This window comes from Schistosoma haematobium, chromosome 4 (genome assembly GCF_000699445.3).
Source record: "Schistosoma haematobium chromosome 4, whole genome shotgun sequence".
NCBI classification, from domain to species: domain Eukaryota; kingdom Metazoa; phylum Platyhelminthes; class Trematoda; order Strigeidida; family Schistosomatidae; genus Schistosoma; species Schistosoma haematobium.
Window position 1 is genome coordinate 15,711,254 of NC_067199.1, and position 13,318 is coordinate 15,724,571.

The window sequence follows — 13,318 nt, forward strand, 5'->3', positions numbered from 1 at the left end:
TCCAGTTCGAAAATATCTAGTGGTAAATAAAATATTCTACAATTGAGCCTTGAAAAGTCACTGTATTCAGTTAGCTTTTAGTATACAGCAGTGAGTAATTTGAGAACCATTTCAATCATGCACTGACAAACTGAAGGAATACCGTGTTCGCAAGTGTTGAAACAAGTAGGAAATGGCAGAATAATTACATATAATTATCATCTACACCATTCATATGTAAACATGAACCAATCATAGGATAGATTCCCTCAACGAATTTGAATAAATCCAGGACGATAACTGAAGCAGAGCAATATAATTTCACTACATATTGTGATCTCATTAACTTTGAAGCAGAATAAAAACAACATTTACTTATGAGTTATATTTTGCTTGATATTTCCACTGTTTTTGTGTGCTCAGTAAAAAAAACTGCTGTGGAAATCCATTTTTCCGTCAAAAATTGTTCAAGCCTCTCCTTTGAAAAGAATCTACGAATATGGGTTGGTAAAATCGCTCGCCTGGAGCATCTTGGACAAGTGTTATAAATTAGACCAAAACGGTTATAAGTACCTTTGTGATACACCTTTTTAGCTTATTATTTTTATCCCCGAGATCTAGAAAGCGGAACTTTATTAAATAAGAAATTCTACTTCATAATGTGCTTCAGTGAAAAAATTAAGTACACACGTGGGATGTCCAACATGATTAGACGTAAAAAATGTATTACTAAGATAACTACAGTAGAATGTTGTCTTATAAATTTTGTTCTTTATCTGTGTTTGTCCAATATTTCTCATCAAGACATTATCCTTTAATATGATTTAATTTGTAAGCAACTGAGTTCGTCCATGAGACATAACGACTTATAGGAAAGGAAACCAATATCGATTGAGACGAATTTCCGTCGCATTAAATTGTTCGGTGTGAACTATGCTCATGGAATTCTAATACATTTTTACTATGATTTCCACTATGTGACAAAAAAGTCAGTACATAAATTCTAACCATTATACTTGATATACAAAAGATCAATTTAAGTGTGTTTTTAATTGATACATTGAGGTTATGATCAAAAAGCTCCAACTACTTAACTGATCCTCTTGACTCTAGTTAGCAGGATAAGAAAGAAGAGGATAGAAGTAATGCTGTTGACTGTAATGAAGTCGGAGTTGAGAAATATTAACATAGTGTACAAATAAAAAAGCTTTTGAATACTAACAATAATAATAATAATCTAATAACATAATTCATATACTGTCTTTAAAATCTCTTTTACAAAAGGAAGTGTTAAAATACAGGAATAGATTTAAATGAATCTGAATTACCTTCAGCTTGATTAACATTAAAACATGAATTTTCTGCTTTTAAAACATGTTTTATGAAAGTCTCAAAATATTCAATTGAAGACCTTAAAGAGGTATTCTTAAATGATAATAAATGTCTATCATTGGATGAAATATTTTCATCATTATTACCACAATCATGATCATTATTTGTTACAGAAGAAAGCTGTTCTACAAGTTCATTTAATGTTGGTACATTAAATGGATCAAGTTTATCGACTTCTTGTGGATTAAATGGTATACATATATAACCAGTTTTCGGATGCACACAAAATGGACTTTTCAGTAAATGATTAAGACCTATAAGGAATGACGGATAATAGAAACCCAATAAGATAAAAAACAATAAAGTGGAAAAAATCTCCAAATATTAAAACTTATTTAAAGTTATCTTGAATTAAAATGTTTTTGATAGTTCTAAGTTCTCTGAGTTAAGTGGTTTAGTTGAGAAATCTTCGATGTTATCCTTGACAGTATCAATAGTCTCTAATTCTAGTATAAATTGGCTTTTTGATTAAATCGCAAGCACTATGTCAGTTCTTTCTGATGATTTTATTTATGACTCATCGTATTCCTAGGAGTTATTATTTTTTACCTACTCACTATGTTGCCACTGTTTTGCTGTGTTGATCTCTAATCGTGTAATTCCATTTATGTTGATGTGTTTATCGATTCAAAATCGGACAAAATGGTCGCTGGAATTATTGGACTTACCTCGATTCAGTATTTTGACATTTTCTTCATTAAATGTAGACCGGCTATAGCTCCTACCTTCACGTGGTGATCGGGCTTGCCCATCGTGATGACTTAACCGAGCTACATTGACTGAAACATATGTCCCTTTGGGTCCTACCAGGTCAGACAGGTCGGTCGAAGAACGGTGAGACTAAAAGAAGCCCAAGGACGAAGTCCTACTGCTGACCACAGAGAGGTGTGACAACAGTAAGGTGTTCCCTCGGATAACCAGCATCTGCAACGATGCTGCCTTCTCACGAGAAAGGAAGGGGCAAGAAAAGGCCGATCTCAAATATATTACATCTCACTTTACCCCACGAATTTCCATCTCCGATGGTAAGGCCTTCTGAAGTAGAGAGCTAAAACACCAATTTTTATGAAAAAAAGATCGTGCGAGACCGATCTCAAGCAGTTGTCTTCTGGGCTCTGAAGTTACGCTCTCAGGTCGCTAAGACAATTACTAATTCAGGTCCCCCAAATAAAACCCTTCCACAGTGTGGGCGGCGACCGGGAATTAACAACCGCCCTCACACTTCTACCAGCACCCAAAATCATCTTGTTGACTATCACATCCCTCCCTGACATTTTAATAAACCTTGTATCCCTACGACTAACCCTTTTTACTTAACCTTACCACCACGCACCAGAAATGGTAATAACTAGAATTCACGAAATATTATTCCTGGTCTCCTAAAACCGCTCTCTAAACTGAGTGATAAAGCTTTTAATGTCCGACTGAAGACTGTCGATCATTCTGGAGCACATTTTTTAGACTCAAACCATGCTTTAATTCGAGTATATATTTGTTTGTGTCTTACGGGACATAGAAAGGTCACAAAAAGAAAACCCCTTAGGGTACAACTTAATGATGAAAAAGAATACATTTCAGAATCAGCAAGAGGAGCTGCTTAACCTTATAAATAGCTTGGTATGATAACCAAAAAGCTGCAGAAACAGCGGTAATATATACTAGTAGCTTAAACCAAAAGATTGGGAAAAATCAGTGGATTTCATAGGCGTCTACAGAACTGATAAATACTTGAGAACTCACCCCGTCTGGCTCAGAACATGATGAAGAGCTGACGCAGCTTAAGCGTAGGTTGATAGGAAATCTATATGATGATCGTGAGTAGTGGTGGGCAGCGAAAGCAGAAGAGATGGAAAAGACAGCAGCGATAGGTAACAGTAAACAACTGTTCACACTTATCAAGGAAGCGCGTATTAAAAATACGATGTATAGGAAAAAGTCGAGACTATTGTTCTTTCTCGATCCAGGATGTTGAACCGAAGAGCAGAACACTCTAAAGAACAGTTAAACTGGCCTTCAGTTACCCACTATCTCTAAGTAATCTGAATGCCAAACTGACGTAAGCCCTTCAACTCTTAGTGAGGTTGAAAAGGCTAATCTAAAGCAAGGGACAGCAACGGAGCTTGATGGACTAACCCCTGAAATTTTTAATAATGGCAGTTCAGTTTTAGCAGTTGGATAAACTGAAATCTTAGCTAAGTTATGGGAACTGGACGTAACCCCATATGACTGGTCTTAACCGTCCCAATTTATAAGGAAAAACAAAAATCCTCTTGTGACAATCACGGAGGAATCAGTTTAACTAATGTAGCGTCTAAAATATTAGCCACAATAATACTTCGATGTTTAACTGGAATTCCCGAAGAGCAAACTCGAGAAAACCAGCTTGGTTTCAGACCTGAATGTGGATATATAGACCAAATAATCGCCTTTCAGCAGATTCTGGAATATAGACATACTTTACGACGTCCTACCATAGTTGTATTCCTTGACTTTAAGGCAGTGTTTGACTCTGTTGATCGTGAGGCTTTATGTCATTGTTTGTCATTGAAAGACGTACCAAAGAGGTATATTAATCTTTTACAGGCTCTCCACTCGAACACCTCTGGTCGAGTCAGAGCTTATGGTGAACATTTAGTGCCCCAGTATCTGACTCCAGTTAGATCGTTTGCTGATTGCTGTCGAAATATACATGCCGCCAATCCTCGTATATAATTATCGAATTAAATCGTGTTAGCGAATAAGAGGATTAAATAAGTCGAATAAAAGAATGAATTATGAATTCTCATATTTCATACAATCATGGATCTGGACATACAATCAAGGAAACGAAGTGGAAAAAGAAAAGAGAAGAGCAAAGCGAAACGAAATGATGCTCAATGGAGAAGGCAAGTGAGCCAACACGATTTAACTAAGCGTGAATCTATATTTATAGTCAGATAAAAATAACCTACAGACATATGACGAGTAGGATAAGCAATGTATACACACCCTCACATAAAAACGATCAAGTGAATAAGTGACAAAGTGAAAATTTGGCTTGAGAAGAATGAATGGACTGGTCTGTCCAGGGGCTAGAATAACCTATGTGGGCTTAACATAGTACCAGCTCCTACAAACTATCATCGGAACTGGTTACTTCAAGCGGTGTTCGTCAGGGTCGTCTGTTTTCTCAATATTTGTTTAACTTTGTCACAGACATGCATTTGGAAACAACAATTCCATCGTCTGATTCTTCAAGCGTTGGTCTTCTACCAAGATTTACTTGTTGACCTAGAGTATGCATATGATATAGTACTGTTTGAAGACACTGGCAAAATGCAGTCTTCTGACCACCTTAAACAACACTACAACCATATTTGGGATGTGGTTTTCTCCCGCAAATGAAAAATGTTACTTCAGGACTGGCCGGTGTCAGTGCCTGAATTGATGATAGGGAATGAAGTAGCTGAGCATATCGACAACCTCACTTATCTTGAAGATCCGGTTAGTCCCGGTGAACTGGTGTCTGACGAAACACCGGCACCGATTCAAAAATCTCGATTGGGTTTTGCCAATATGCGTTACTTGTGGCGTAGGTGAGGTATCTGTTTACCAACTAAAACATGAGTTTACTGCACGGCAGTTCACTCAGTTCTACTTTGTGAATTTGAAACATAGTTGTTAGAAGTAGAGGTTACCATTATTGGATCATAGGTGTCTTAGAAGCATTGTTTGTGTATTTTGGGACCACCGAGTAAGCAATGGCTAGGTTAGGAATAAAGCAACAGGAAAACCAATTGATGAGGTAGTCAACCTTCATTAACTGAGTTGGTTGGGACGTGTTACATATGCCTATCAACCGCCCACCACGACGGCCGATGTTCTCTGGTGTAGGGGTAGGCATGAAGAGAGCTAGGAGAGGTCAAACTAAAGCATGGCATTAAATCATCAAGTCGTTAACAGTTGAACTGAGCCATTTTAGTGCATACTACCTTGTTGGGGTCCGCGTGACTATCGTAACCAATGGTAAGAGACTGAATTACATGGCTCAAAATCGTTCTCAATGGCACAGGTGCATCCATTCCCGTCCGTTGCTGCTATCTTGACGTGATGGTCGGGCTTGCCTATCGTAATGAGCAAATCGAGCTATACTGGCTGAAGCAATCGTTTCTTAAGGTCCTACTATACCAGACAGGTTGATTGAAGAGCGGTAAGATTGAAAGCAGCCAAATGATTCATCTAGTAGGTCGTTCAGACTTATTACGACCGATATGCTTTGGAATGATATTCATATCATTCCAATATATATTAAGTGAGAATATACTGTACCGAAGTACTTCCGTAAGTTGAATAAAAAATAAGGTTATTTTGACTACGCATCTGTACATCTAATGAGTAAATGATCATCTGCTCAAAAACTTGCTCCTTTTATAGTTAATAGTAAAATAAAAGATCAGTGGCATTAATGAACATGAATAAATCAATTTACTGTAAACTCTGAAGGCCGAGAACCCTAGTGAAGAATCAAATCGTACAAATGAATTCTATTCAATGATCAGTAGAAGTGTGATGAAAAGATAGTGCATTACCACTAGCCAAAATTGCATGGCTTGTTTACTTGAACTATCTTGCTTCAAGTATCCTAACTGATACTTACTAGGTGATTTTTGGGTTGTGATTATGGACATGCTGTTTAACAAAACATGTAGTTGATAAAATAACTATACATGTGTAAACATGATGCTTAGTAACTTAACGTCAATATGACGTGCCAAACGAACCGGTAAAATGACTTTACCTGTTGACACATTAACATCTAGTCTAGGGTATGTGAAATTTAAGACTATTTCCTTCAAAACATTTGCGCGACCATTTTCTTTCAAAAACTTTCTTAATGTGTTCCATCTTTTTGTAGATACTTCTTCTTTGTTTTCTTGAGTATCGGTAGACCACTCATCTAAAAGTCGTTCACGAAGATCTTTTAACTCAACCGGTAAAAACGACAGTAACTTATCCAGACGTTTTTTATTTCCGAATAAATTTTGACCATTTGTTGTACTGCAATAAGTTGTGAATCGAGGCATCAATATATCACAAGCTGCATCCACACAAGGATGAAAAATTGGCTCAATATTCCCATGTGAATGTGAATCATAAGATTTTGAGAAGTTACCAGCAGTGAGTGTGGGCTAGTTGAAAAGTTTAATGAATATAAATCTATAAGGTTATTTCGAAGTTATTTCAATTTTTAATTCGAATTAATCACTTCGTTAAAAACAAATCGCACAATATACATTTAGTGATATAAAATTTTTAAAAAAACACAAAATGAGCAAACAAAAATACTAACAATCCGGAAAGTAATAGAGGGAGATTTTAGAAACTAGAAATATTATCATAACATCCAAGTATAGTCGTAGCTACATTTTGGTTGAGAAAGTCAAGAAAGGTTAGTAGTGCGACATGAAGACCGAGATTCTTCAATCACCCTACGTGGATGCACATGAATACCTACTAAGCGTATAAAGGACAATATCACTCAGAACAGGGAGACCCGATGTGTAATAGGTCTATCTAGAGATATCACAATAATATTAATCTGACAGTAAAAGACCAAATGTTGAACACTTTGGTGCAAACGTAATGGTTTAATTGCACCATCTCTGCCTAGGTTGATAGATCATGACCATGTAATTCAGCTATATGAAAACTAACTAGACATAGTTAATGACAGGAACGAATTTTCTTTTACGTTCTTCACTAGTAGTAAGATAACGTTTAAAAAGCGAATATAATTTGATTTTTATGACCACCCCTAGTGCCATTATTCCTGTTAGTACATTGCTAGCTTTACACTTTTCTATAAAACCCTCGCCACTTCTATAAAACATCTACTGTTGCTTCAATAAACCAAGCTCATTTATTCTAAAGAGTCAAATACGTTTAGGGCTAGAATATTTTGGTTGGTCCATCAAGCTATGAACACTGAGGAGCCATCATTCACTCTGTTTTAACTGCTGATCCTACGAACTGTAGCAATTAGTTTTGAGTAGGTAAAAAAAATTACTGTGAACAGAAACGAGGATAGTTATATGTGAGAAAGCATGTAAACGATTTTTGATGCATTCTTGGTAAAATATATGTTTTAACAATTACCTAAAGTCACCTATTTTTCGGCTATAAACCTTACGAAAAAATTCATGCGAAACAATCTGGTATGCAGAAAGGCGAACGTAGAGGAGTTCGAATCCTTTTGTGCACCAAACAAGAGTATTAATTTAATAGACTCCTCAGCATAACTCCTAATAAAACAATTTCTCGACATTCTTAATTAACTTTTCACACGTAACGAAAAGCAAACATAAAAATTTAACCAAGGTCAGTAGCGTTCGTGTTTCAACCTTAAAATGTTGAATATCAAATCTAATAATAACCGACTGACTGGTTTTTTATACTAATTAAATGTGTCAGCCTTAATATTGTTCTTTGTAATCTTAATAAACACCACTATTGAAAATACAAGTGTGGTGTTCATAAGCATTTCTTCTAAAGTCAAAGTCTACACAATAAGAATTAAAAATGGTAGAATTACCTTCTTACCGTTACCCCCTCTAACCAAAGTTAAATACTCCGCGATAGCTGTACGCGAAGTTTGATCTAAATGCCGAGCGGAACGATCACATACCCAGCAATGAACTCCACGACGACCTGAATACACCCACAATAAATGCTGGAACCCAAAGTCTTCTCTTAAGGCACGGTCGATACAGAGGACTGCAGAACGAGCAAGTTGCCAGCAGCGAAGGCAAATAGAAGATCCAGAAGTACTTTGTTCACCACAACAATAACGAACTTCATCATAATCAGTCAAATCAATATCGAAAACTAATTCTTTCCATTCAGGCTAATTATAAAAGAAAATCATACGCATATGTATACGGTTTACAGCGATAATTGTGCTCAGCTCCATGTGATCTTTACTTCTAAGTAATACAAGTGTTTAAGGTTTTGTGTTTCAGTAAAATCAGATACATAACTGTCAAGCAAAACCATATATTACTATCACAAGCGGTGATAATTTCCATTTTTAGCCGACTGTTTATTATATGGTATAAGGACCTTGATTTCAATCACTGAATTACAGCCCGATATCTCCCTCAATGATCCCAATACAAGTACAAGATTAGTGTTTTAGCCCAGAAACAAAGTTTCAAATTTAGAAATTGAACCTGTAACTGAAATATCAACTACAAAGACGAATATTGGGTATCACAGCAAACATGAAATCTGAGTGCATACAAAAAAATGCGTGCACAAGTTATGAAGCAGCTCAATTTTCTTCAGTTTTGCGTGCAGAATAAAAATTCTGCAATGGTTTGATTGACTTAAACGTTCTGGATTGTTTTTTGTTGTCATGAATCATGTATAAAAACTTCACTTCGAATTATCAATGCCAATATATGCTTGGTAAACATGAATGTCGAATTAGACCGAGAATTAATTAACACATTTATGGTAAGTAAAGAACCGTGAGCCAATACCGAGATGGGAGAGATTTGTTTGAAAAGTCAAAAATATCATGATGACATGAACTGAGAGTCATTGGTCACCAAATACCGTCACGTAAAATAAAACGAGGAAAAAAGTGGTTAGCAGAAACTTTATTTTGCACGTTTATTCAGAAAGGACAAACTAGTTAACAGGCACACAACCGCGTTATTACTACCAGCCAACAAAAATGAACCAACTTTGTCACAGACCAAAGAGAATTAAAGCCACGAAACGTAAGTGCCTCTGTCTAGTTTCCGTTCATAACTATACAAGTGGAATTACGAAATAACCTGTCAGCTTATTAAACCAGAGCCTGATGGGTGTGTTTTTTTTTCACCGCTTGTATCTTCAGGCAAAACGTTCTTATTTAATTTGCTTCCAGTAGAAATAAACTTGCGAAATGAAAACCAAGATCAAAAATAATGGCTTGAAAAAGTTAATCATCCATCGATTCAATGCAACAAATCTTTCGAGAATGGTATGATTAAGTAGCTGTTTTATAAACCTCAGTATACCGAGAACTCCAAATCGACATCACTGTTACAAATCAGTCGTAAACGATCTGATCTGAAGGACTATACACACTAGCTACCCAGGCGCAAAACGGTTCTATAAGACAACCAAATGAGATAATGAACAAAACACTGAGAAAGTTTACCTTGAGTGAAGAAGATAAAATTGAACGATGAAGCCTGGGAGAAGTTGAGTAAACTGCCCCAATATCAATCTTAATAGGGCATAGCTTGACTAGATCCTTCCTAAGGTCCGACGACGAATCAAAACTCTGATATCTAAGATAGATATCACCATTCAGTGTGAAACTGAATTCTCTTTTAGAAAGCTACGAAGATTATATAACACAATTTACCCCACTACTTCGAGAATTATATGTAAGCCACTGTGCAAATAGATCGCATGGGAAAAGTCTTCGGTAGTAGATCCTCAATAACTCCACTGAAAATGTAGATTCCATTTGAATCAAATCCTGAACATGATTTTTCCAAGGTCAATCTCCTTTTAGTATCTCCACTAAACGACATGTTGAACGGGAGGAAATTGATCCGCTTTTTATTCCCCTTACCTGATAGTTTATTGCGGTATTAGTTCAAAACCCTGGAAATAAGCAGTGCAGTTGTTGTACACATGTGAATTTCGGTTTTTACATCAGAAATGCTTGTGAAACCATAAATATGGCAAATTACTGTACTAAATATTAGAATGACGGTACTATCAGAGAGATGATATCTTGGTAGACATTAAATGTAATCTGCTATCTTTTGTTGTTTTAAAACTCTTTCAACAAAATGTTGAATTGCGCCAATTTCAATTGTGAATTTTCCTATAAGTATGACTTCCGAACCAAATCTGATCCCAAACTAATTACAGAATCGACGATTGACATGTAGTCTATCTAATAATCAGGATCTTACTTCACTGATAGATAAAGTCTAATATTTCCTCTCCGTAAGTCGTGATGGATGCTATTTCTCTCGGAGTTGTTTTATCTCATTTATGTCTTTGTTACAATCGTTGGTGTTCCAGCTGGCCTTAATATCCTTGACCATATCACATACCGCCGACTAGTATTCACTTACCAACTCTACCCTAGGCTTTTCCTTTCCAGCTTTTCCAAGTTGTATTCATTCTTTTGATGTCTTTCTCTAATTCCCTTCACAATATGTTCCTCGGTCTGCCTCTTCTCCATCACACTTCGCGACTCCAAGTTAGCGCTTGTTTCGTGCTACAGGTTGAAGATTTCTATAACGTATATCCTGTCCACATTCAACGTCTTTTCTTATTTTCTTCTTGTGCTGGAAGCTGGTTTGTTCTCTTCCACAGTAGGTTGTTGTTGATCGTACCCAGTCAACGGATATTATGTTTCTTGCTCAAACAACTGTTTACAAATACTTGTACCTTTTGATTATGGTTGTGGTAATTCTCCGAGTTTCAGCTCCGTACAGTAGAACCTCATGGACGTCCACATTGGACATTCTCACTGATGTTGGTTGAAATTTGTTTTGTCCTCCATATATCATTCAACTGTAGGAATGCTGCCCTAATTTGCCACATCTTCCAGAGTTTCTCCATCAGATGTGATTGAGTTAGTGCTCGCTGTGTTCTATTTGAGGATCTTGCTTTTTCCATTGTGTATGTTGAGACCCACTTCTTCAGAGGCTGCTGCCACATTGGCTATCTTTACCCTAATTTGTTGATGTGTATAGGATAGAGGAGCTAGGTCGTCTCCAAAATCCAAATTGTCTGCTTTTATCTAAGCTGTCCATTGTATCCCGTGCTTCCCCTCAAATTTGGAGGTTTGTATAACCCGGCCAACCACTAGAAGCCTTATTTGACACTGACCTTCATTTGAAATGAATCCGTCAGCTGTCCTTCACTCACGAATTAGCAGTTTGGTCCATCACATGAATTCTGGATGATATTTCCTATCTTTTCAGGTACTCCATAGCATAGAAGAATATTCCATAATGTTCTCTTAGTCACGCTGTCGAACTTCCATATCCCCATTTCACTAATTGTTTAAAAATGATCCGTTGTGCCACGATTCGGTCTGTGCACGACCAAGCCCAACGGAATCCAGCCTGTTCATCTCGAAGTTCGGCGTTTACATGTTGTGAACAGGAAAACAAGAAGCCCTGACAAACTACGAAAGCCATTTTTCGGGACGGTATTCCATTTTATTCAAAGCTTGTAAAACACTGACATTTATTTTTGTCCTTAATCTATTTTACAGGACATAAGATTACGTTCGATGTATGATTCATTGTCATACCCTTTTTGTTCCGAAGCTATTGTAATTTAAACATAATATTTTGCACCCTAATTTCTACTCTAATTCCCAGCTTTGGACATAATTGTATTTTTCCTAATTATTGTACGTTGTGGTCGGGTTATTCACTTATCTATTCATGTGTCTTTTTACACTAATCCGAACTAAAATCAGGATATCGGGAATAGATCGAGCAGTGTTCCAGTTGTCTTGTCTTCCCTCATTAGCGTGCCTGTTATCCAACAAGGTGATAGAATAGTTTTCTTTCTACCCCACTTAGAACCCACGCGTACTAGCCTCAAGGTTAGGTCGGTCAGCCTATCGCGCCAAGGTCTTAATCTGAATTAGATAAGTATCCTCAGCACCAAGAGTGGGTAGACAGACCAAACGACATAACACTACTGAACCTTTCATTCGGTTCTGCAATACTTTGTTGAAAACCTTTCCTGTTACTTACATCAATGTGATTCCTCTAAAGTTCCCACATTTGCTGAGACCTCGTTTCTTTGGTATCTTGATGAGGTATCCTCAACATTCGTCATCAATTTCCAACGAAAAACGACTTTCCAAAAATTCTGTCTGATTTAGAAAAACGATCCACATATGAATGGCCATTTTCTCACAGGTAATTTTACCACGGTCTTCAAGGGTTTCAATGACATTGAGGTCTTAATCACATGTGTTTTTTGCATCTGGCAAAAATAAGATTTACTCCCATTGTGATCCCAACAGAAGTAAGCGCATGTAGTTTTGTCAATCGCTATTCAGCATGAAATGATTGTTAAGTCATCTTTCATTACTTGTTGATCGATCATTTCACGCTTTTTTAGGCTTATTGATTTACCGGTTCATTGAGTTGCAGATTTACTGTAATTTGCGTTTCGTACTAACATTAACGGGTTCGAATAGTACAAATCAGTTATCCATCAATGTGTGTGCGCAGGAAGTGGGAGACTGATTTTAAGGCTTTGGAGATGTTACATATTCACAGTACTTGACAACGCTATTGTCCTTAACTTCTTTTAACTTGAGGAACCCAAAACAGGTCGAAACAGAATCCAAGAATTAAGAGGTTCTGAGGTGTATTTGGAAAATCATCCATCAGTCAAAAAATACATGATCTAAACAAACACTTCGTTATAAGAGGTGTGCAACAAAGCGTACTCAGACGTAATTCTGCGCAAATGCGTGACCGAGAGCCTTTAACTAACATGTGTCCAGCAAAACTAATGAGGTCAAGGCTGGTGTTGAATACTTGTAAGACTACTTATCCTGACGAATTATTTACCGCTACAGCTTTTATGCTTGCGAAAATTGTGGGCAGCTTTCTACTTTGTGCAACGACGTATTGATTGGTGACTTTCCTAAATTATTAGAATCCATCTGTATAGAGACACAGTTTGGATTACGTAGATGTTACTATGAATTATAAGAATCCCATTTTCGGTAAGGACGTAATTATGAAGTCAGACGTTTTATTTATATTTCCTCTGCTCTTCAGTTTAGTCTTCCGATGGTAAACTTTCCACTTCCATTCGCTGCTACATACTACGTTTGTCTGTCCACTCAAATAGCACACACCACACTGGCTGCTGCTAATGAAGTCAACCGTAGTTGATCTACGGACATGAT

General features: G+C 36.8%; 1 protein-coding gene across 3 annotated transcripts; it reads right to left on the minus strand.

The window, feature by feature from the left end:
* Positions 1-976: 976 nt before the first annotated feature.
* PRIM1_1 (primase, DNA, polypeptide 1 (49kDa)) lies at positions 977-10,217 on the minus strand. Of its 3 annotated transcripts, none has more exons than XM_051215788.1 (5): positions 9,983-10,217; positions 9,560-9,930; positions 7,943-8,254; positions 6,149-6,539; positions 977-1,625 (listed from the first exon to the last, which is right to left on the minus strand). In XM_051215788.1, exons 4-5 carry the CDS (start codon positions 6,432-6,434, stop codon positions 1,270-1,272), a joined length of 642 nt encoding a protein of 213 aa, XP_051066321.1. In that variant the 5' UTR covers positions 6,435-6,539; positions 7,943-8,254; positions 9,560-9,930; positions 9,983-10,217; the 3' UTR covers positions 977-1,269. The 3 variants fall into 3 exon arrangements, with proteins under 3 accessions (XP_051066321.1, XP_051066322.1, XP_051066323.1); XM_051215786.1 differs by having other exon boundaries at positions 988-1,625; positions 9,560-9,742; positions 9,770-10,217; XM_051215787.1 differs by lacking the exon at positions 977-1,625 and having other exon boundaries at positions 5,004-6,539; positions 7,943-9,510; positions 9,560-9,742; positions 9,770-9,930.
* Positions 10,218-13,318: the final 3,101 nt, after the last annotated feature.

Coding starts and splice junctions, on each gene's coding strand:
- PRIM1_1 (XM_051215786.1), bottom strand. CDS start 9,874: ATGGAATCTACATTTTCAGTGGAGTTATTGAGGATCTACTACCGAAGA. Junction 9,743..9,769: donor ATAATTCTCGAAGTAGTGGG/GTAAATTGTGTT, acceptor TAATCTTCGTAG/CTTTCTAAAAGAGAATTCAG. Junction 8,255..9,559: donor TTTTATCTTCTTCACTCAAG/GTAAACTTTCTC, acceptor TTTTATAATTAG/CCTGAATGGAAAGAATTAGT.